This window comes from Pangasianodon hypophthalmus, chromosome 28, assembly GCF_027358585.1.
Source record: "Pangasianodon hypophthalmus isolate fPanHyp1 chromosome 28, fPanHyp1.pri, whole genome shotgun sequence".
Classification (NCBI taxonomy): Eukaryota; Metazoa; Chordata; class Actinopteri; order Siluriformes; family Pangasiidae; genus Pangasianodon; species Pangasianodon hypophthalmus.
This window is the reverse complement of record NC_069737.1, coordinates 82,501-107,701: the sequence shown is the minus strand read 5'-3', so window position 1 is coordinate 107,701 and position 25,201 is coordinate 82,501. Positions and strand designations below refer to the sequence as shown.

The following is a 25,201-nucleotide window of genomic DNA, read 5'->3' as shown; positions in this document are numbered from 1 at the left end:
TAAAACATGACAGTAGATGGACTGGCTGAGATAACTTTCCCTATAGGTGTGCATGAATGTGTGTGTGCGTGCGCGCATTATTAAATACTATTTCTGTTTATTATTTTATTTTTATTTATACCATACTAAACCACTTGTACCACAATATTGGCTGGCTTCTGCACTGTTATTTTATGTCCCGGCCTCGACCTGAATCAATGACGAGTTAACTTTTCTCAGTTGCGCACTGGGAAGTTGGAGAATCGAGAGCAAATTGAGGAACATTTATAAGAACAGCATGTAGCTTCTTCACCGTTCAGATGAATTCTGTGAACAGCAATAACATGAAACAAAAGTTTCATTGTTTTCTTTTTCTTTATTTCTTCTTTAAGTTTACTGACATCTGTGGTGAGTAAATTTCTGTAACAGTACTATCCTAAAGAATTTAAATTTAGAAGTAAACTTTGTCAGAATTACAAACATATTCAGGTTCTGTCTCACATTCTCAGACCACCTGAACACTGTCACACCAAATCAGCAAAAGCTCTTATAAGTAAGGAAATATCCAGCATTTCTGTTTTTGTACGTTTTAGTACACAATCCTGAATTAAGTCACATTATCCTGGAATTAATGAACTAAAATTGGCAAGTGCACTACAGAAGTATGCAATTTGAGAAGTAGCTAAAGATTTAGAGTTCGTCTGCATTAATGATTGTATTTTCTAGTGTAGCATTTTCTTTCTCCTTGTTAAACACCAGTCCATCTGGTTGCTCTCTCCATTTCACTGTGACGTTCTCTGTAATCCCATGATCCTTCAGTTTCTGTGTAATCTGAAGAGCAGAACAGAACTTTTATCACTAAATAATGCAGGATAAAAAGACTATTATTACAATAAAGCATATAGCCAGTGTTTCACAGCCCAATGAAGACTCAGGTTCTGGCTGCAGTAATGAGGAACAGACTGTGTGTTATAATAGTGAAGGATGAAACTCACCTTATCCAAGACGACCACCTTTACTGCAGGATCATTCACATCCTGATTGGACTGGACCTTCACCCTTATGATCTGTTTTTGTCCTGTGATTACTGGAGGCAGAACTGCACTCACACACACACACACACACACACACACACACACAATCAAACATATCTTTTAAAAGCAAATTAAATTAGTGTAAAAATAAGTAAATAATAAGTAAATAAAACTTTAGCTCACCTGAGTGACAGTAGAAAGGTCTTATGTCTGAGCATATCGTATCATCAACTTGACCATCATATAAAAGAACACAATTTTCATTCCCTTGGTAATTATCGGGTTCTCCAGGTGCCCAGGTAATGGTGGTGAAGTTTGTCTGGTCTGACCACTTCCAGGAATCTCTGAACAGACCGAACCAAGTTTCCCCGAAGACCATTGCTTTTATAAGTGAATTTTCAGTTTCATTCCTCGCACTGGCCAGGTCTGTGTGATGCTGTCTGCAGTAGCTCTGAGCTTCACGCCACGTCATGAGATCAGGGATGTAAATGTACCTGTTGTTGTCAGTGTTCCTGTCTGTGAAAATGTAAAAAGACGTGATTAACACATCACTACTATGCAAGTTACTCATGAGAGAAAGTCAAAGAGTTTGTAGTATTAATGCAACTGTAAGTGGTGAGGGCCCTGAGAACTTGGGCTTGAGATCTGAAGAGGTTCTTCTTTATAAAAGGTAGCCAGATGCCAGAATTAAATTTATACAAACTGCTAAATTTATACAAATCTTGTGGGTTCTTCTATAACTTCTTAACAGAGGCATAAACGGATCCCAGCTAGAAAGTCAAAGGACAAAAACTATGACTTGATTTGGGATAGGTGAGAAATTCTCCAGTGGTTGTAATGCGAGAAAGGAATAGAGAGAAGTTTTGAAAGCCTTTCCAGCCTGCTACATACGCTGAATGTGCAGAGATGTCTATGCTGAAACGTATGTCCATAACCACAGTGCAAACAGCTTGCTAGCTGCAAACACCCATGCTCAGAGACGACGTGCATAATTAGAAGTCCAGAGCAACTGGAGTTACTTTCTAAGAGAATTAAAAATCTCACAGACATGGTCTGCTTAAATTGGCCAGAGGTGTGCCACTAATGCCTGGTGGTTTCATCAAAAGAAGTGTTACACCCAGATGTGGACATCACTCTCCAAGCCTGCTGCCAGAGAAGACTGCATGACCTTCTGTGTGGCACCTAGCCTTCAAACTCTGTGTGGCACCACAGGTGTTTTTGAGATGCATGCCAGTGCCTTATCTGCACAGATGGCAAGGGAAACTAGAAACAGAATACTAGTTACGTAAACAACTACCTAGTATTTATTCCAGATAAGGCATCATACATCACTTTGTGATGGACGGTCTTGGCACACATGTGCATGAAGTTATCCAGCTGATTCTCACTGTCCCTGTAGGTTACTGGAAGTTTTACCTCAGGTGGGTCAAATGTTTAGTAAGGTTTGCTGTTTAACTAGTTTGCCACTTTAGAGCACAGTTAAGTGTTAAGACCAGTAACATAGTTCATTTTTGTAGCATGCCGTTTCTCACCATCAAAACACACAGAGGGCTTTATTTCTGTACATGGTCTATCCAACCAAGCTATGATGTCTATCACAGCACACTCTTCATCTCCATTTAAGTTATTGGGCTGCAAAAAATCTATATCCCAATCGGTCATCCTTCCTAGTGGCTCATTTCCCATTGACCAGCGCCAGCTGTTGATATCATTGTAGAGTCCAATCCAAGCACCAGAACTGACTTGTTGACTCTGTGCTGCATTCTGAAGTTGGACCATGTCATCTGTGGTTTCGATGGTGGCCAGGTCAGTGTATGTGGCTCGGCAGTACACCTGAGCATCACTCCAATTTCTCCCCAGCTGGATCAAATAGTATTTACGAGGGACGGGCAGGATGATGGGGATGACTCCTGTGGAGAAGAGTTCTGAGAGTTTTATGCAGTAGTTAAATATTAAATATATCTAGCTATAGTGGTGCCTGTCTGTATTTTTCTAATATTCAGATATTCAAAACTCTAGAGATGCCCCACACAGTATGACAACCAGATAAAGGCCAGTAGTAGTTACTCTCTCTCTCTCTCTCTCTCTCTTCTCACCTGTGAAAAACAGGAGTATGAACAGGTGCTTCATCACCGAGGTGTAGACGAAGAATGCACTAAGAAATAAGAAATGTGATGAACATTCCTGAGCAGTCCTAATTACAAAGGCTCACTGCAAGTTTAACACAAATGCTGTATATTTACTAACACAACATTTTAGGATTAGTCCAAGAATGATTTCAATCAGTCAGAACAAAAATAAACTAAAAACAACAAAAATATATCTGATATATAAGATACACTAGTTCTGCTTAATAAATAGCAGAAAAAAAATATTTGAAAAAATTAATATCACATATTGGAAGGTGTCTAGAAGTTACACCCAATCAGTTTTGAGTTTTTATTCCAGCTCTGTGCTTTAGTGCTTTAGCTACAGACTGTTGGTCTTTTATCAGGCCTCGTGTACACCCGATTGTTTCACGTGCCATATGTGGATCAGATGCTGATCAGCTTTTGTAGTGCAGTGGTGGCTTAACAGTTCCTGATCATAAGGTCAGGGCTTGAACGCCAGAACCACCAAGCTGCCACTGTTGGGCCCCTGAGCATGGCCCTTAACCCTGTCTGCTCCAGCGGTGCTGTATCATGGCTGGCCCTGCGCTCTGACCTCAGCTTAATGTATATGTGACGAATGAAGGCTTCTTCTCTCTTCTCATTTTAACCATGTACATTTATTCGTGTAGTCAGATGGTCCGGTAGTTAACTGGACTGGTGTTTGATTTCTAATTTGTGTGTTTTATACAAATCAGCTCATAACACTGATGACCAACTTCCTGCCACATCTCCTTTACTTTTCATTTGTTTTGTGTATAAGATGCAGCAGGCATCATGTTGATGAGGAGGTGCATTTTTATGGGGTTAATTTTGTTGTAATTCTCACACACATTATAAAAACAGTGTTAGCTTATTTGTGGTTGATCCACACATAGTGCTTAACAGAACTGTCACCGGTCTTTGGGTCACCTGCAGTTTTTTTCTGTTTAATTGGACAGTGTTTTGACACACAATGTTATTGAATGAACAGATTTTTTAAATACCAAATTGTTTACGAGAATATAAAGAGTTAAATGAGGGTTTCTGTCAATGAGTGAATGTTTTATGAATTTATCAATGAAAAACAGGGCACAAGACAGCAGTGCTCACTGGTTGACTAAACTATATATCTTGAATATAGTCTTGGACTGCATTTAGACATCAGTAAATCTAATTTGGTTCTAGTCTTTACTGTGGGCTTTGTAGCAACGGGTTGTTGGTGAATGAGTCAACTCTTTGAACTGGCTTTTTTAGGTGAACATTGGATACAGTTTATGAATCTTCTTTAGATTCTACTTTAATAAAAGTTAAGCTCAAACACAGCATCACAATAATTTTAAAGTAGAATGCTGATGGTATTTGTGCTGTATCATTACAGTGTCTGATTTACAGGGTCAGGGATGATACGAATCATGAAGTGTGTGGGGTTAAAGCACAAAGCTCCTGTAAGATCCTCCCTGTCTGCTCAGGTTATCATTTCTGCTGTAGTTGTTAGTTTGTGAGCAAAACAAACACATGTTTGTTTTATTTCCTGATCAGGGCTATGAAACTGTATTTTAGTATCACATCACATACCAGAAAAACATGGCCTAGAACCATCTAAAGAACTCTTTTCTGATAGTGTGTGAGAAATGCATTTTCTCTACATTGTATTTCATTACAAAAAGAAATCCTAACACTACAACATATTTGAGGATTTACTGCACATATACCAAATTCTTTTTAAAAAATGAGCAATTTCATATATTGCAAATAATAATAATAATAATAATAATAATAATAATAATAATAAATGCATTTCATCGGCTGTGTGTGTGTGTGTGTTTGTGTGTGTGTGTGTGTGTGTGTGTCAGAAAGCATGATCAGCATCACATTCAATATAAACAAAACTTTTTCTTAACAGTTTCTATGCTAGCCATTTCCATAATCTCAAACAATTAAGAAATGACACAATTGAAACCATAACCTGTATAAAATAGGACTTGAGGTGGATTTGAGCTAAACTTTATGTATGAATCAGCATAAACAAATGTTCTACTCACCACAGACTGTGACAGTTTGTGATATTTGATAGAGAAGTGTGGCTGGATGATGTTCCTGCACTTCACTGGCTGTGCTTACGTCTAAAACATCTACAAAACATGAACAAAGCATACGCATGGCAGGAAGTTGGTTTCCTGCTTTACAAATTGAATGTTCTTTTCCGAGTTTTGCATTGTTATTGTTTTTCAGCATGGTTACAATCTAAAACACTTAAACAAACTAACTAATTATGCAAATCTGCCTTTGCATTAATGAGTCTGAACCTTGTGTATGTAGGGAAACAATAATGTCCTGTAGTGACTAAACACTCTACTGCAGCTTACATCTGGATCTTTTCAGCGTTTAAACAAAACCAGTTCTCTCATTCACCTTTTTATGCTACGTGGAAGCTGAAATTAATTGTTATTTGTCAATAATCTGAATACTTCTTCTGCACACAAAAATACTTTCTTAGTAAAATATACTTTTAGTAAAATATAAATGTTTCTATTGCAGTATTGCTCAGTTTGGCAAGTGAAGTTCACAGAAAAACCTTCAGCTCATTTGAATGAAGGTGATGTGACTAAATTGTATAATTTTCATAAATAAGACATTTTTATTATCACTAATGGTCCAATTTTATCTTATTTCTCATTTCTGTTTTATGCAGCTTTCACAATAATGGTTTGCATTTTTTTTGTTCAGAACATGCACATGGAATAAACAGATTAAACAGATTATGAATAATACTATATTATTTATTCCTATAGATAATAGTGAGGATGAGGATGAATAATGCAGGAAGTGAAGAAGAGTCATGTTTATTAGATGCACAGGAAACAGGTATGAGCTTTGAGGATTGCTCAGATAATGTGTAAATTCTTATCTGTAATGAAAATATAACTCTCATATTCCAGTGAGAGGGAATGACTCAGAAAGTTTGAAACTAGAATTTTTTTTTTGAAAAAAGCCTTTGAATAAAAAGAAAAAAATTATAAAATGTACTCCTAAGTCATTTGAAGTGATTAAACATTTGTCCCAGACTTCTGTTCAGTTCAGACCTGTGAAAGATTAATCACACTTCCTCATCCAGACTGTTGGAGTCTCGCAGGTTCCAGGAGAGCGCGCTCAGGAATAATTTAATTCTGTTTCTTTGTGAAGTTTTTTTATGTCTTCAGTGTAATCTCTCACTGATCCTTTTTCCATAATTCTCCAGTCTTTAGTCTCTAACAGAAAATTAACCTCTGGCTTTAGAGTACATTTTTATAATAAATTTAATTTTTACCATCTATACCATTTTAATTTTAATGTACGGTAGCATCCATATGAGTCAGACATGAAATTTGTGTGGCTCTGACCGTCACACTGAGCGGGAGATCTGGTCAGGCTCAAAATTAAACCAAGAAATCTTAAATCTTGGATGAATGTGTCCAAGTCATCTTAAATCTGTCTCTCATTCTGCACTTAGGCTTACAGAAACAAAAATTTTAAAAAAATAGAGAAAACAGAGAACCATGGAAAATAGCATAAGTTCAAAGAAGGAAACTGAAATATGGATAAATATCATAAGCTAGTAAGACAAACAGTTTAAAGCAATAAGAATGTACAAACAAAGGATTAAAAGTTAAGTGTAAAATAAATAAGACCATAAAACACTGAAACAATAAGAGTGTTCTCCAAAATAGAACCTTCAACACTGAGAACACGTCTACCTGCTTTACTTTCACACGTGATCAGCACACGGCCTGAGTTTATAAATAAACAATGTGTCTATAGTTAGGATAACAGCTGGAATTAATCTGGCAGGGTTTCTTAATTTAGCACAGAAAAAAAAATGACAAGTTAAAAATATATAGCTTTTGTTTAGGTGCAAAAAAAACAGACAGATTAATAAATGGAGTTTATGGCCTTATCACTTATTCTGTCACTTATTATCAATGGGCAGTATATACATTTCAATAATAAAAGTCCAATATACTCATGTGCAATATTTGTATATATTTTACAGTGTACAATGCAGAGCACAGAAGTGTGGCTGAATCAGTGTGGTATATTTAGTGGTGATATTTACAGCTGAATCAGTGAGTGTGTGTGTGTGTGTGTGTGTGTGTGTGTGTGTGTGAGAGAGAGAGAGACATCTGCTGTTTTGGGACCGAGTTGCCATGACATCTTCAGATAATGTCTAACAATATGCCTTCCATAAAAGTCAGTGGCTGTAAAAAGGCCAGCGTCACTAACAGAGTCAACACCATGGGGCTTTTCTGCTGGTGTGAATGCGTATATAATGTGCATGTTACTCCTTTTTAATGCTGATCTCAGACCAGTCAAGCTGCATCTCATCTGTAAAGGTCAGGAGAAAACGCTGGTCTTAGATAAAGTGTGAGACTGAGGGTTCGGCTGAGTCTTGATGATGCATTAGCCAATCAGGTGAGTACAACAGACACCACTTTTAAATAGATTTATTGGTGTTCACAGTGGACAGGGTGAAGTGACGCAAGAGTTTGCTCCACTTTTCAGTTGGATCTAACACACACAGCATTGTTCTCCTGTTCTTATGAATAATCTCACTGCTTTAATCTTAACATCTTCATTAGTTTTAGACCTTTGCTGTAGGAATCCTGTAGATTCTCAGATTTTACTGGACCTTTTTTTATTATTAATACCACAATCTGGGATTCTTTACATAATATTTACCCAATATTCCTAGTTATATTAACGGCATTTTTGTGTGTTTAAAGGAATAAAAAATCACTTCAGTCCCATTGATGATTTCATCATGTAAAAACAACATAAATTTAGTGTTTCTGAAATGTAGGTCTGAGGCTGGTGGGGTTATACACATCACTGTGGCTATATATAAAGTTTAGAAATCTTTTGATTAAGTACTCTGTATTAAACCTGAAAAATTAGATAAACATTTGCACAGCCAGTGGACATGATCATTTTAATTATTTAGCTTATATTGATTGTAATTCCACAATTAGGAGAAAAATCAGGCATAAATAACATTTAAAATAGAAAAGACAAGCAAGATCATTAAAAAAAGAAAGCACACTGACGTAGTATCATGCTAAAGCCGACCAACAACAACTCATAACTGGGTTTTTTGGGTCTGAAGTCTACAGTAGGCTACGTTAGTGTGGCAGGCAGCTAACTCAAGCTGGAAAAGTCATTCCATTGTACCGGTCTTCTCCATGATACCATGGAAGTTATAAAGCATGTCAACCAATTACACAAGCTCTGCACATACACACACACACACACACACACACACTCTAAGAAAAGGCATCACAAAGGTATCGAATGCAAAATACAGAGACAACTCAGGATTCACTTGATCAGGAAAACAAATCAGAGGTGGCGAAACATGATTTTAGAGGTAGAAATAATATCTTGCTTTTCTGTTAATAATAATAATAATAAGAAGAAGAAGAAGAAGAAGAATAGAACTTGATCTGTTAAATCAAAATGAGTCATTTGAACTTTGAGGATTTTTTTCTAAATATGTTAGCAAACAAAAATATTAATTATTTCACACTTTGTAGCATTCTACAGTAGTCATTGTACATTAATACAGTTAAAATGTGTAATATCGTAGATACAAGTTTAAATTATTCAGAGTAAGACGAATTTCTTCATGGTGACCCTCGAGCACCAGGTTTTGCCACTCCTGATTAAAAATATGGCTTTGCAAAGAAGACGCTAGCAATATAATATAATTCCACAGAGACACAAATACAGTATTAACAGCAGCAAAACAGCTTCATGTAGCAGCTCAGACCCTGAATTAAAAGCAATACAGCAGCTATTAAACATGTTCAGCATTTCTGTAGACAGCACTGAAGTCCAGTATTCTGACTGCAACACTAGCGTGTATCTGAACAGTCCTATGCATTTTCATCTACTAATTATAAATATTTGTTGTCATGCACAGAACACGTTTAAGTCATCACACTTCACTGAGACATGACACAGAAGGGTGCACACTCCGGTCCTGGAGTCCACTCACCTGCTCTAACACACCTGTAGAGCTTTTCCACTGAACAGCGAGATCAACAACAAACCCCAACCCGGGGAGGTTTTTCACGAAGCTTGCTAATAAACAGTCTCGCTTGATTTAGTGCAAATTCAGGTGCAACTTATTTCACTAATTCAGGCTGAAACTGGCCAGTCGAGGTTCTTGCGCGTGCACGTGATATTTAATCAGCCATAACAGTGGAGTGAAGATACAGTGATACGGCAGCACATGAGAGAGCTGCTTTATTCACTCCATTACTTCACTGCTTTACACACCACTTATAATTAAATTATATGATGAGTATTAAAACATTATTACAAATAAAAGCAACATCTTGGCAATTAACAAAGCTCAAAGTGCAGCATGTCAGAAATATCTGACAGAATAAATATGTAAGAACATATATATAAAACAAACAAAATAATATAAGACAATTTAAATTGGTTCTTTTGTCAAAATGAACATGTTAAATACAAACTTGAGTAAAAATAGTAGATTATAGACACACCTAATATTTATTTAATTACTTTTAGAAAAGATTTGTTTTGAATTTGGAAAATATTGAAGATTTTCGTAAACCCTGTCATTGTTGTTACTGCTGTCAGAAATGAATTACGGAATGTTACTCAGTGCACAGTGTTTATATAATACCAGAATATACTGATGATGATTTGGAGAAGATTTTTTAAAATTCTCTTATTGAAATGCGAGTTATTGATGCCATGAATAAGTATGCTACAAATAAATAAGGTTTTAAACCTGTCACTGAAAAGCTAATGAAAATATGCAGAATCATCAAGCTGAACTAAGCTTCAAATCTAACCTGAGCAGGTGTGTCCAAAAGAACATGTTGCCATAGTAACTCAGTGGGGCTTATGATTAGCTTCTTTTCTGGAACCGAAATTGATGGAAATTAACCAGGTTTGTTGAAATAAGCCTGGCTTACTGAGTTAGCTCACTTCGTGGAATAAACCCCCCCCCCTCCCCCCCGGCTTATACACTCCACCCACACACTCCACCCACACACACCTCTCACACACTCCACCCACACACTCCACCCACACACACCTCTCACGCACACCTCCTGTACACTCCACCCACACACACCTCTCACGCACACCTCCCACACACTCCACCCACACACTCCACCCACACACACCTCCCATACACTCCACCCACACACACCTCTCACGCACACCTCCCACACACTCCACCCACACACTCCACCCACACACACCTCCCATACACTCCACCTACACACACACCTCTCACACACACCTCCTGTACACTCCACCCACACACACACCTCTCACACACACCTCCCATACACTCCACCCACACACACCTCTCACGCACACCTCCCACACACTCCACCCACACACTCCACCCACACACACCTCTCACGCACACCTCCCACACACTCCACCCATACACTCCACCCACACACTCCACCCACGCACACCTCTCACGCACACCTCCCACACACTCCACCCATACACTCCACCCACACACTCCACCCACACACACCTCTCACGCACACCTCCCATACACTCCACCCACACACTCCACCCACACACACACCTCTCACACACACCTCCCACACACTCCACCCACACACTCCACCCACACACACCTCTCACACACACCTCCTGTACACTCCACCCACACACTCCACCCACACACACACCTCTCACACACACCTCCTGTACACTCCACCCACACACTCCACCCACACACACACCTCTCACACACACCTCCTGTACACTCCACCCACACACACTACCAGTAGACACCTCTTATACACACTTCCCATACACTCTGTGGTAGGAAATTGAAATCAAGTTAAAGAGCAATAAAAAAAATTTGTTTTTGTAATTGACTGAAAACAATACTGAAATCTTAACTTGCTGGATAAAACCATCTTGCCTTTTAAATCCACTAGAAAAAGGACTGTTCAAAAGCAAAATATAATTTTCATAACAGTTGCTACACTACTTATGATTTTTGTACTATAGATTATAATAATAATTAAAATTTTTGTACTATAGATTATAATAAGGATGATTCTGTGACCAACAGATGGACTGCATTACTTTTAGCCCCACCCACATGTCCCACCTCAGCTTGGGTGGCACCTAGGCAAGCAAGGTAACCAAATTTACCACTGGTGCTTGGGTCGCGTAGTTCAGTGGAAAAGCTTTATTACTGAACCTGAATTACAAATACTGAACCAGGTTTAACAAGTGCGTTAGCTCAGGGAATTCATTAAACTCTCCTGAACGGAGTGCCTCACCCTGACGTATAGGGGCTACTATAATTAGTTCAACATCTCAGGAAGTATAATATTATATAACAAATCAAAAACAAGGGATAACTATGGATTCATGTTTGAAAATTGAAGATTGAAGTGTGTGATGATGATGCAACATTTAATGTCTGCTGTTAAAAAGGCCATCAATAACATCCTTATATGGATGAAGTGCTACCACTGAAATGGGTTGTCAAATATTGACAGCAACTAGTCTTTCGGAAAACTAGCTCAATACGTAGAATTCAGCTACAGATAAAAGGCTTTAGATACATTCAGATTAGTCTTAGATGATGAACAAAATATAAGTGTAGGTGTGTGAGATTGTAATGTCCTTCTGTCCATCTATTCTACTTCCAAATGGGCTTGAGAATCCTGCCAGTGGTGGAGTCTCTTATCAGGAAGGATTTCTCAGAGAAACTGCTACCCTTTCGGGATTGCTCCTGCCCAGTCTGTGGTGGGTTTGTGTCACTCTGTAAAGTGTTTCGACCAGAGGCCCGGACACTCTGAACCCTCCTTAAAGATCCAGCTTGTTTGTCCTCACCCTGGGCTGAGTGTCCGCTAGATACAGAGTTTGCCTTACTTCCAGAAGGCACCTTCAGCGAGGAAGTTCTCGATAAGGTTGAGCTTTTTAATGGAGTCCCTGGTGCAGGCACTGTGGCCAAGTCCTTTTTGCTTCTAGAAGAGAAAGCAATAGTGTTGCGAGCAAAGCTTGGCAGGGGTGAGGCAGGCTTCCGGGGATGGGTTGGTGTTTGAGGAGCACTGGCATCAGATACAGCCTGAGCCTGTGCCAAGGCTCTCATGGTAGAGCGACACATTTTCTCTTCTACTTGAGGTTTAGGGATATTGCGGACAGGTTTGGCAGTCGGCTTCTTTATGGAAGGTCTGTGTGGAGTGGGATCTCGAGCCCACTGAGAACTTGCAACTCTTGTGGTTGTTCCTCTTTCTGCCTTGGACTCTGGAGGAAGGCTAGAATGGCGAGCTGGTCTACCCTGCCTGTCACCCTTTCTTGCAGGCATGCTCTGGTCACGTAGTGGACGTCTTGATTCTGTGTTCTCAGGCCCAAAAGATTTCTCTACTCTCTTAGCATTGCTGCCAGAACGAATTGCCTTGGTGATTGGTACCACTTTGCGCAAGTGTCTGGTCTCAGTCGGTGTAAGGGTTCTTGCAGGACGTCCTATTCTAGAGGCAGCAGGTTTAGATGGTGTCTTAGTTTTCAGGTTGGCTGATTTGGGACTACATATCTGCACTGCTTTCTCACCCACCTTTTTACCTTCTGCCATGTCACCGCTGTCACTGTCTGCCTCATCTGTGGTAACAGATGGAGTAACTGGGTGCTCTTCTGCTGGTTTCCCTTCAAATGGTTCATCAACAGATGCTGACACAGATGGATCATTTGTGGACAAAGACTCAAAGTTGGAAGAAAGTGAACTAGGGTCTTGAAGGAGACTTTGGAAGTTGCTGTCCTGTGGTTTTAAGTCAGGTTGAAATCCTTCTTTAAAGATAGGGGTACTCTCTACTTCTGAGAAGTCTAACATGACAGAACAATCCGTTTCAGTGCAGTCCAGAATGTAAGGAGTAGCTTTCTTATTGGACAATGAGGGGTCAAGAGGCAAAGGTGTGTCACATGTTGTTGAGGAGACAGTGCTGTTTTCCTCTTCCTCCTCTCTATAGGGAGAAATTATTTTGCTGTCATACACTGCCCCTGATTGTGGTGCTTCCTCAGATCCCCTACTGGATGGAAGGGTGTCTAGAAAAGTTGTTTTTGGAATGTCTCTTTCCTTCTCTACATCTGTCACAGAAATATCTCCTTGGTTATCTAGTGGGGTGTAACTGCTATTATTATTATCTGTAGGATCTGACAGCTCAAAGGGCTGAGGTCCAGACACCAATGTGTGTTTTTCTACACTAACGTTCATGTGTCCAACATCATGAGATTTCTCCATCCAGTTCCTGTTGTGAACTAGCTGAGAAGAATTCACACCTTCAGAAACAGCCGCATAATTATTATTACTGTAAACATCAATCTCCCTAGTGAGGCCTGACATTGAGTGTCTAGCCAGGGGGCTTATTGGTTCAGTCTCTGCCTTCGGGGAAGTTGCCATCTTCTCATGATGGAGATTACTTTGAGGCCCCAGCTCTCTGTTGTCATCTGCTGTGGTCAGCCAGGCTATGGTCCCTCTTTGGTGAGGACGTCCAGACCGTGGAAGGCTGCTGAATTTAGTGATGTCAGCTGTGGGAGACCCAGAAAACAGCTCCAGGTAGCCACGGAGGTTGCGCTCGGTTGTTGTGTGGCGGTAACGGCGGGCACTTTCAGAGCGTCCCAATGGGCTGTGGGGGCTGTGAGGTCGGGGATGCAGCAAGAAGTCTAGGAGACCCTCTTTGGTGAGAACATCCACATCATTTTCACTGCTGCTGCGGCCGAAATTACCACTGCTGCTCTGATCGCCACTGTTAGCGGCCCAGGCAATGCGCCTTTCTTCCAGCTCACGGAGGCGCTGCTGCCTGGCAGCTTCCTTCAACTCCCTATCTACATTATCCTGACCAATAGAGGGAGGAGACAGTGTGAATAAAAAACATCAGTATGATGCAATTACTTTTACAAGTACAGGGACAATTTTTCCACTGTAGCATTTTGAGAAACAATTACACAGGACAGCTATAAATGAATTCTTAAATCACCACTGTATTTGTTAAAATCAAATACAAACTTTGTGAATTTCTATGTAGACTTTTTGGGCCATAAGAAGGACTTTGTGTCATGTTTGTACCTTCACAGCTTTCTCGAACTTGAGACAGAAGTCTTGGAAGATCCTGAAGCACTCATCGAGTTTGAATGTGTCTTTGTCTTCACAGAAGAAATCAATAAGAACACTGCCCTCCTTGCGCAGGTCCAGCCTGCGTTGTTTCAGGTCCTGAAGAGTTTGTGTCGAACTCTAGTGGACAAAGAACAAGTCATAAGCCAAAGAGATTCACAAACACCACATCTGACTGGAAATTTGGGTATAAAATCCCACAATTAAACAGCACACAGACAAAAACATGAGCGGGGAAATCTCAAACATAATGCATACACTAGATTAGAAGTGGTGGTGTATAAAATATTAAACTACATCTACCAATTTGCTTATAATTTCAGCGCATAAAACTCACATGAGGAAATATACTCAAGGCATCAGAAATATACACACACAGTTGCAAGCCTCTGGACAAAGTGAGTTGAGATGTCTTACTTGTTTATCAGTGAGGAATTCGGGAAAATATGTAACTGTATTTAAGATTTAGTACATGAAAGATGTTTGCTCATTATAGCTGTGATCTGATTTATAACAAAAAGATTATAGTAGGAATCTGACCTGCACAAATGGATTCAACTGCAAAAACAGCTCAGCATCATTCTGAATCTTCTCCTCAAGAGCCTGCATCCTGACACTGAGCGAGGAGAATTCTGCTTCGATGTTTTCCACTGAGATCCTACAGGAATAAAGCACAGAGAAAGGAGGATGGAAAAGAAAAGCAAGATAAGACACAAATAGCTGGTGTGTAAATATACAATATTCAGTAATGATGAGAACAGTGCAGATCTTATGCCACTTTCAGGATTTAATAAGGAAGAAGACAAAATTATAGCATAAGAAAGTCTGAATACAGCAGAGAATCTGTGGAGAGAATCATATGAGGTGGGCTTCTATCAGAAATATGGTTTAGTGGAGTTTACCATACACACTTCTCTATGATACACACTCAGACTGACATTACCTTGCAGCACTCTGTACATGCGTTAGTTTCTCTGGGAACTTCAGCAGATTCTCATCTTTCTTCTGTGCTTCCTGTTTGAAAAGAAGAATATGAAACAAATTGGAAATTCGAGGTAACAATCAAAGGGGACTTCCCCAAAACACTTACCAAGGCCACAAAATGGAGCAGGTTCATGCCCGGTTTGTTGGCTTTGGTATCTGCTAGTGAGAGGAGTGAGGAGAGCTTGAAGCCCACAGCATTTCCTGCGTATCCTCCCTGTGGACATCACACATTAGTCAACATTTTAATGGTTTAAAGCCATTAGCCCTCATTGGCCATTTATGCTGTCAGTCCAGCTGACCTGAGGAGCGGTTTTCACGTTTCATTATTAGTAAAAGTTTCTACAATAGTCTACAGAATTTACAGAACCGTGTATACACGTGGTCCGCAATCGATGGAGGCACTTCTTACCTGGTTCATGATGTTTCCGGCTTGGAGGACTAGGTGCAGGATGGAGTGAAGTTCTTCACATGTCATTAGCTCTGTTAGTGAAGTTGACAAAAAAATTCAATGAGCAAAGAGAATTTTATTTGATATTATTTTATAGGACTGGTGTCGGCTCAGTAAGGCTCTGTGCTGGATTACATCCTCTCATTTACTATTCGCTGTGGATAAAAGCATCTGCCAGATAAATAAATGTGGATGCAAATATTCCTCATGTGGGACTACAGTGTGATATTTCTCAATCTTAGCCTGTAAGACATCTCTGAAAACAAACTGTACACACTGCCAAAACGAGAAAAATACAAAAATAAATGTTTCAATAATAAATACATTATCAGTAAAAAAATTACCTAGAAAAATCTCTGACAAACTTATTTATGATATTTTGGTATTTATTTAATTAATTATTTATGTATTCAACATGTATTCAACATGTGTGTGTGTGTTTGTAAAGCTGCAGTGTGTTTTGGAACATGAACATACATTCTCTCTCTCTCTCTCACACACACACACACACACACACACACACATCCTCCTCCCACACTGGAATTGATCTGAGAAAATGGCTCAACACAATGCTGTGTATCACTTTACATTCGTGGATGTGGGACACCTGTGTGTGTGTGTGTGTGTGTGTGTGTGTGTGTGTGTGTTTGCTTGGTCTTACCTTCCGTGGCCAAGCGCACAACATTAAGCTCTCGACTCATTGCTGAACAAGATGGAGAAAACTCCTCCTGCAGGACCATGGCCTCAATTCGCACGTCAAAACTGGAACACACACACACACACACACACACACACACACACCACAGTAAAGCCAGGTCTTCCACTGCTATCTTTTATTCAGGCATTTATTCATGTTAGCATCAGTCACAGTTACAGTGATCCTCTTATGACCTTAAACACACAAAGCTGTGTGATCTGCTATAGAACATTTAAAATGTCACAGATATCACTGTGAATGCGGAGTGTGTGTGCGTGTGCGTGTGTGTGTGTGTGTGTGTGTGCGCATGTGTGTCTTACCTTGGCACCTGGATCAGCAAAAACATGAAAGAATCCACCATGGTGAGCTTTGCTGGATCTCCTTTAAATTGCCTCAACTTTTTGATCTACACATCAGTGAAGCAACAGAATGAAAGTGTTTTATTAATCTAACACTGTTACAGCTGGGAGGTGATGTTAATAAGTGGTTATTATTATTATGTGGTTTTTCACCTCTTCTTCCTCAGGCAGCAGTTTGAGCAGCTCTTTCAGGGGCTCCAGTCCGTACTGCTTACTGTTCCCCAGCCGGATGTCTTCCACTAGAGCGTGATTAGACCTGAGGGACACAAAGCCCTGTTTGGTAAAAAGCATCCACAGTCTCCATCCATCTTCTTAACGAACACACACACACACACACACACACACACACACACACACACACACACACACACAGGTTTCACACACTTACTTCTTGAACTGTTTGAGGAAAATACCCATATTCATCCCTCTCTTTGAGTCTAAAATGCTGATCTGCAGAAAGAAAATAAAAGTTATTTGTATTTATTTTGTGTGTGTGTGTGTGTGTGTGTGTGTGTGTGTGCATATACAGGTGGCCTAAACGCTGGTAATGAACTTTATACATAACTACACTCCTTTCTCAGGTTGTATAAATGTCAGTATCACAGCTAGAGGGCGCCATCGCAGCGATGAGTCACTTCATCCTAATGTGGAAATCATCAGCAACAGGTATGACGCTACCAGGATGACCCAGGTGTGTGTGTGTGTGTGTGTGTGTGTATACACACACACACACACAACAGCAGCAGCAGCTCACATGTCATGATGTGTGGAATTACAGCTGAGTGCTAAACAATAGCAGTGGAAGCATTGTTATCACCGAGCGACTGCACACTGTCCCCGCTGTTTAAAGAGCTAAATAAATGTCATGCTACTATAGCAACCATGTCAGCAAGGCAACCATGACACAGCCAAACACTGTGGGTCACTTCGATGTCCAAATCCTCACCGGTGTTTGTAAAACAAACATATTGCTGCAGATTTAATGTTGTTTAAGCTGTTAGGTGTGTCTCTGTAGCTGTGGGTGTGTGCGTGTGTGTGTGTGTGTGTGTGTGTGAAGTATGAGAAATAACGCAAACACCACTGAACACTTTCCAGTCTCTATCAGATGTTGGCTCAGAGTTTTTATCTTAGCCTTACATTTGAACCGTCAGTGTTAAAGTACACTTTATACCTTTAGGACACGAAATCAGTACACACAATAAAATTTAAAATAAAGACTTGTTGAGATAAATTCATGAGCTCTACAGCACGACATTTAAATGTTTCGCTCCTCCTAAATGGCTGATTATATATGTTTGGCTGTTTGTTTCAAATTTAAAGCAAAGGACATTTTTCCATGTAACACAGAAACACTCCGAGTCTGTATTAATCTGATTTGGGGGTGGAGCTACGTATGAGCTCAGTTTATGCTGTCACCAAATAATATTAGTGATATTAGACTATCACAGACAGCAGGAGGACATGGGGGAATTTACTATTTTGCATATTTATGTATATTCATAGACCATGGTGTTTTAATGAGGCCTGTTGTCATTCATTTTTCGGGCATTGAAGCATTTATTATTGATTGATTTATTTGTTTGTTTGTCTATTCTCCATGGATTATTTTTAATAAAGATTGTATAGAGATATTTTGAACATGATGGATGATGATGGATGCTCTACTTGGTGTTTGTGTGCATTAATTATTCATTTAATCTTTGGAATTGCAGAAATCTGGCCATCCGTGTGCTTAAACTAGGTCACGCTGTTACAGTTAGGAATTTCCTCAATCACGAGAGACCTGAAAAAAAACTGAGATGGCCCAGAAACAATAAAACACAGACCTGTTTCTCAACAAAGTCTCAAAACCTGGACCCCTGATTAAAGCAGAGAACGGCTTTTAGAGCATTCCCAGACATGGATTAAAGTTTGAAAGTGAGAGAACACACACACACACACACACACTCCATGTCTGTTTGCTGTTCACACATTGCACTGTGCATTAATTATTTTATTCTAATCTAAACAATAATGACGTGTCGCTACTCTGACTTTACGTACCATTAAAACCCCTGAATTAGGTCCAGAACAAGACACAGCTTTTACATAAGACCAATTTTCATGTCAGATAATATACATTAGTGTTATTAAATTATATATTAGATAGATTAGAATAAAGTAATGATGTGAATAACTGCAGTTTAGCTCAGGAGGATTTCTCCAGTGCACAGAGCTGACGATGCACATACACACTCACCTCATCTTTGCTCTCCTTGAAGGAACCTCTGCATGTTCCTAGTCGAGGATTACGGCTTGCGCTTTGCGTCCGCGCCTCCTCCTGCTGGCCAAACAGCTCTTCAACACTCCTTACGTCAATCTGGTAGTGCTGCTGTCTCACGGCCAGCGTCCATATGTTGGGTTTGCCACGGACCTTCTCCTCCGGGATGGGTTTCCAGTAGAAGCTGCGGACTCGGCGTTTCCTGCGTGAGCCGTGTGGAGGAGCGGGTGTGGTCGGGGCCTGGGGTGGAGGTGGAGGAGGCAGGGGTGGAGGTGGAGGAGCAGCTGGAGCTTTAGTCAAAAGGTTCAGGTGAGATCTTTGTTCATGTTTGGGGTCTGGTTCACAGGATGCAGAAGGTTCTGGAGAGGTAGGATGTTCAGGTACAAGGCTTTCATTTGTCGGGCCAATCGATGCTTGCCCACTGGCCATGGTGGGGGTCACGGGGTCACGGGGTCACAGAGGGCGTCGGCGCCCAGGCCAGTCCCGAATGGCCAGTGTGTGGGCGGGGTTTAAAGTAGCCCTGAGTAATTTGGTTTTGTGAGCTAACTGATTAAATGCAACATGATCTTCCATTTATAAAATTTAAATCTAAAAAAACTAAATAAAATTATAATTTAACTTCTATCCAGAATAAGAAGTTGTTTTTATGGAGAATATAAATGAGATAAGATACATGATCTAAAACCATTCATCCAAGCTTTATGGTCCTGCTCGTCTCCTCAGGAATCAGTTCTTCCACATGTCCGTCTGTCCTCTCTGCTGCTGCTGTGTCCCATAATGCTCTGCTGCTGCTTCACGGCTTTAGGGTCAGCACTGAAGAGGTCAAAGGTCAACATTGTAGAGCTGCAGGTGGGTCAAAAGCAGATACAGAAAAAATAATTATTCTGTTTCCAACACGAGAGAACCAAAGATGTTCAACGTTAGAGAAAAGAGACGTAGCTGTGTGTCGAAGGAAAAGAACAAAGCAGAAACACTGACATGTCAACACACACACCAAACATTTCACTTTCTGTTTTTCAAATTTCAGAAATCACTGTGCCTTTATAGAATAAAAGAATCAGACTGCAGAGAGAAAGCCAGCTGGTCATCTGATAGGGTTTATATAACCAATAATTCCCCATTAATCTTTCTGTTTGTTCAACACAGAGATAATGATTTAAACCTGTAAGTGTGGTGCACTTTGACCCTCTGATATGTACGCTGCACATAAATCCTGGTTTCCTGGAGATTTTTAAATATGCTTTTGTTTTCTGGGTTTAAAATTTTGGTAAAAGAAATACATAGAAAAGGATGCAACTCAAACGACATGTAAAGAACACACACAGAGTATGACACAGCCAACATTTATGTAATTTGGATACAGGCACCTATGTTCACATTCCTCATTTGAATATGCAAATAAGCCACGTCACAAAGGCCTCTGCTTACAGAGAGAGTCGTCAGGGAGACAAGACACTGACCAATCAGCACGCAGAGATCCATGTATGGTTGGATCCTACAGAGAAACTGAAAACACTATGACATGACGACCAAACTGCCCATCATGTCTTTATCTGAGGACATCAGGTGTCTCTAAAGGAAGTGGAGGCAGAAGATATACATCAGTGCCATTATTTAATAATCATGTTTTAGTAATGATCTCAGAATATCACAATATTTAAACTTTAATTTCTGCCCTAATCAGCTGAGTCAGAGTGCTGCGCTCACCTGCCTCCATTACAGCTTTTGTGTCAGAGACACTGACACGTCTAAGGCTTTAATAGTACAGCATGGGTTTCTCCTTACACACACACACACACTCACACACACTGTGTGTTATCAGCCAGCAGCAGGACCTGACAGATAGAGGTGTGTCCCACCCAAACACACCACAGCAACAGTAAACTAATCTATATTTATAATAAAAACATCCACTACACATTGAAAGCTCCAGTGTCCTGCAGGTATCTGACTGTGTGCTCAATGACAGTAAACACTTTCCTTCTGTCTGATGTTTTCTTCCTGCTCATTTCTGTGAAACACACACTCATCCACCAGCTTATTAAACTCAACTCACACTCCTGACACAGAACACACAGAGATATCATATCAGGGATGAGCAGAGCTTCTGCAAATTCATCCTGGCTGCTCACTCGATCCTGCAGCTTTTTACTTATTAAAGTCTCAGACGTAACATAAAGCCTCCGCCTCTGTCCTGCTCCAGAGAAATTATTATTAATTTACAGACATAAAAAGATAAATCTCACTTTTACTATAAACCTGAACTTCAAACTACTAAAAGATAATAATAATAATAATAATAATAATAATAATAATATAAAGCAAATGAATCAAAGGCTGTATTTACAGATTGTTTGGATTGTAATGTCTAAGTACATGATGTATTTTCATGTGAATCTGATACTTTATCAGAGAGGAATGGGTTAACACACACACACACACACACACACACACACACACACTCTCACTCTCTCTCTCTCTCTCTCTCTCTTTCTCTCACACACATACACACACACTTCTGTCCTCAGCATCGTCTTTGCTGCAATGTCACACACTTGATGCAGAAGTAGTTCACGTGTCCAATTTGAGATGAAATGAGATTGTTAGAGTTTATTCTACAGCTCCATATTCATCGTGTATGTACCTGGGTCAATCCACGTGAATTCACTGGAGGCCTCCCGAATGACTGTCTCAGATGTGCTTCGTACTTTCTGGAAATAATATCACTATTCCCAATACTCAATGTGCAAAATTTCAGGCTTGTATCTGCATTGGTTTCTGAGATATTAAAAAGGGGGCTTTTAGACTTTAATCTTCACCTATTCTGTCAGATTGGTCAAAAAGTGTTGAATAACATACTGTGTAATGAAGTGATGAAGATGTAATAATGATACATTTATCAAACGATTAGAAACACTTTGTTATCTCTTGCACACTTCATCTTACACACACACTGCACACTCCTATCACATACACTTTCTCCAGCGCACGCATGTTCTCCAGCGCACGCATGTTCTCCAGCACACGCAATAACACGCATGTTCTCCAGCGCACGCCTGTTCTCCAGCGCACACATGTTCTCCAGCGCACGCCTGTTCTCCAGCGCACACATGTTCTCCAGCACACGCAATAACACGCATGTTCTCCAGCGCACGCCTGTTCTCCAGCGCACACAATCAAACACATGTTCTCCAGCGCACACAATCAAACACATGTTCTCCAGCGCACGCATGTACTCCAGCGCACACAATCACACGCATGTTCTCCAGCGCACACAATCAAACACATGTTCTCCAGCGCACGCATGTACTCCAGCGCACACAATCACACGCATGTACTCCAGCGCACGCATGTTCTCCAGCGCACGCATGTTCTCCAGCGCACACAATCACACGCATGTACTCCAGCGCACACAATCACACGCATGTACTCCAGCGCACGCATGTTCTCCAGCGCACGCATGTTCTCCAGCGCACACAATCAAACACATGTTCTCCAGCGCACGCCTGTTCTCCAGAACATGCTTGGTTCTGTTGATGTGCTCTGTATATCATTGGGCTCAGAGTGAACAATAGAAATGCAGATCTGAGCTCCAGTGGAAACGGGAATTACAGTGTGCGTGGAAATGGGAACGTCATTATCATTTAATTAAAGCTACCACTTCTCCCTTCACATACTCCTGAGGTGAAAACAACACCAACACACACACACACACACACACAGCTCTCGAATGCAAATGATTACTATGTGTGCTGTTGCTAACTGACGCAGGAAAAGACAGGAACGGAGCCACAATAAACTTCTGTAAATAATAACATAATATGATAACACAAAACCGCACTCACCCAAATAAGTTATTTTAATGTGTGACATTAATTATTATTATTATTATTATTATTATTATATTGTATTTGATAGTGTTAATAAAGCTAACTTCAGTTAAATTTAATGAAACAAGATAGACAAAGTTAATAAAGATGAAAGAAACATGAAGAGCACAATGTGATAATGAGCGTTATAATGCGTTTTAGTCTCAGCACACGTCAGATTTAATGCTCTGTTACTGTGATCAACTGCTCCGTCTTTTGTAATCATTTTGAATCAGCGCTTTGTTCCAGCGCTTTGTTCCAGCTCTGTGTTCCAGCTCTGTGTTCCATGGCATTGCAAAGTGGAACGCACAGAACTCCAGGAACAGAACGCGCGGAACTCCATGACCAGAACGCACGGAACTCCATGACCAGAACGCACGGAACTCCAGGAACAGAACGCGCAGAACTCCAGGAACAGAACGCGCAGAACTCCAGGAACAGAACGCGCAGAACTCCAGGAACAGAACGCGCAGAACTCCAGGAACAGAACGCGCAGAACGCCAGGAACAGAACGCGCAGAACGCCAGGAACAGAACGCGCAGAACTCCAGGAACAGAACGCGCAGAACTCCAGGAACAGAACGCGCAGAACGCCAGGAACAGAACGCGCAGAACTCAAAGAGATGCAAGAGTTAAAGAAATGAAGGAATCTCATATGGCACCAAATTCCTGGACATCATAATCAATATGCAAAAGAGCAGAAAAATCAACAGACCAATCAAAAGCCGGATCACAGCTCACACAGAGACACAGAACCTGATGCTAATGACAAATTAGCCTGAGAGGAAGATCTACTACCAAAATATTCATATCACGCACATTTAATTAATAAATAAGGTATAAACAAGCAGACGAGTTTCTGTTCTGCCATAACTCTCTTTTAACAATGAGCCGAGATTCATATGTAAGTCTTTAATTACAATCTGTAACACACACACACACGTGTGCGCGCACACACAATCATACACACTCAAACACAGAGTCACACACACTTTATTCATTCATTAAAGAGGCATTTTTAAAAGTCACAGGAGTACTGTCTCTTCTAAACTATTATTATAGAAATAAAAATGTTATCAAACACCATTCCAGAAGATTTAAAAAGGGATAAAGTAGCAGCTTTATTCTGAATAAACACAATTAAAACTATCAGCGCTCCTATACAAACACTAAGAAGAAGCGTTACAGCTCTTAGTAATAGCACACGGATCAAGTTTCTTCTTCACACAGAGGTGATTATTAGCTTTTCATTGTCAAACAAAAGAACAACTAAATGCTGTTTACACGAGTTGTCCTGGTACACAGCCACATGGGATGACCTCGTCACACTGCCATGACACCAAACCCTAAAGAACGCAGGAGCATTCAGGAGCATTACTATAGTGAAGGCACCGACTCGGAGCAGCTGATGTTTACGTGTTAAAATCTGAGATGAACTCCGTCCCTGAGAGCATCATTACACAGAGCAGTGGGAGCTGAGGAGCTCTGAACAGCTTAATCACCACTGAGAGCCATGATAAGTTTGATCACATGATATACCTTCTGATCATTACTGAGTGTGTAATGTCCTCTGAAGTAAAGACCATTCCCCCATTCCCCCCGACCAACCTCGCCATCGCCCCCTCCCCATCGCCACCCAGCCCCCCCAATCAACCCCGCCGTCCCGCCCTCCACATCGCCACCCGGCCCCCCCAATCAACCCCGCCGTCCCGCCCTCCCCATCGCCGCGCTGGCCCCCCGACCAACCCCGCCGTCCCCCCCTCCCCATCGCCGCGCTGGCCCCCCGACCACCCCCGCAGTCCCGCCCTCCCCATCGCCGCGCTGGCCCCCCGACCACCCCCGCCGTCCCACCCTCCACATCGCCACCCCGGCCCCCCCGACCAACCCCGCCGTCCCGCCCTCCCCATGACCCCCACCATTTTTACTGTCAGAGTTTTTACCAGCATTTTGAATCTCTTTGCATTTCCCTCAGATATCAGTACTGCAGTTGCAAACTCTGTAAAAACTGCTAAAGTGTCTTTGTTTTGGGTCGCCACTCCCGGCATTCAAATTGCTAATATCAGCCTTTCACTATCAGCACTGTTAACTGTTGGGGAAGTTTTGTGCTTGACTGCATTTTAATTCAATTCAATTTTATTTGTATAGCGCTTTTAACAATGGACATTTTGACAAAGTAGCTTTACAGAAATAAAGACATTCAAATTAAATTAAATCAAAATGAATTGTAAATATGTGAATTTATCCCTAATGTGCGAAAAATGATAAATGACGGTGGTGAG

General features: G+C 40.8%; 2 protein-coding genes across 2 annotated transcripts in view; both read right to left on the bottom strand.

Annotated features, from left to right (window-relative positions):
- Nucleotides 1-17: 17 nt before the first annotated feature.
- On the bottom strand, nucleotides 18-10,156 carry LOC128317655 (C-type mannose receptor 2-like). Its single transcript, XM_053230958.1, has 6 exons — nucleotides 5,185-10,156; nucleotides 3,110-3,168; nucleotides 2,546-2,923; nucleotides 1,197-1,529; nucleotides 975-1,078; nucleotides 18-810 (listed from the first exon to the last, which is right to left on the bottom strand). Exons 2-6 carry the CDS (start codon nucleotides 3,141-3,143, stop codon nucleotides 670-672), a joined length of 990 nt encoding a protein of 329 aa, XP_053086933.1. The 5' UTR covers nucleotides 3,144-3,168; nucleotides 5,185-10,156; the 3' UTR covers nucleotides 18-669.
- Nucleotides 10,157-10,519: 363 nt separating this feature from the next.
- The window catches only part of fhdc1 (FH2 domain containing 1), a 17,861-nt gene continuing 3,179 nt past the window's right edge, over nucleotides 10,520-25,201 (bottom strand). The window contains exons 2-12 of the mRNA XM_026910850.3: nucleotides 19,034-19,897; nucleotides 17,183-17,244; nucleotides 16,948-17,050; nucleotides 16,756-16,841; nucleotides 16,400-16,500; nucleotides 15,700-15,770; nucleotides 15,397-15,504; nucleotides 15,250-15,320; nucleotides 14,847-14,964; nucleotides 14,262-14,426; nucleotides 10,520-14,030 (exon numbers count right to left, since the gene is read on the bottom strand). Of these exons, the coding sequence (XP_026766651.2) occupies nucleotides 11,841-14,030; nucleotides 14,262-14,426; nucleotides 14,847-14,964; nucleotides 15,250-15,320; nucleotides 15,397-15,504; nucleotides 15,700-15,770; nucleotides 16,400-16,500; nucleotides 16,756-16,841; nucleotides 16,948-17,050; nucleotides 17,183-17,244; nucleotides 19,034-19,483 (3,525 nt within the window). The 5' untranslated portion in view covers nucleotides 19,484-19,897 and the 3' untranslated portion in view covers nucleotides 10,520-11,840. The remainder of the gene's footprint in view (nucleotides 14,031-14,261; nucleotides 14,427-14,846; nucleotides 14,965-15,249; nucleotides 15,321-15,396; nucleotides 15,505-15,699; nucleotides 15,771-16,399; nucleotides 16,501-16,755; nucleotides 16,842-16,947; nucleotides 17,051-17,182; nucleotides 17,245-19,033; nucleotides 19,898-25,201) is intronic.

What these genes read in the sequence shown, in the direction of transcription:
- LOC128317655 (XM_053230958.1), bottom strand. Translation starts at nt 3,143, where the DNA reads ATGAAGCACCTGTTCATACTCCTGTTTTTCACAG. An exon ending in GCCCTCTGTGTGTTTTGATG is followed by an intron (nt 1,530 to 2,545) that starts GTGAGAAACGGC and finishes ACATTTTCACAG; the next exon opens with ACAGGAACACTGACAACAAC. An exon ending in ACCTTTCTACTGTCACTCAG is followed by an intron (nt 1,079 to 1,196) that starts GTGAGCTAAAGT and finishes GTGTGAGTGCAG; the next exon opens with TTCTGCCTCCAGTAATCACA.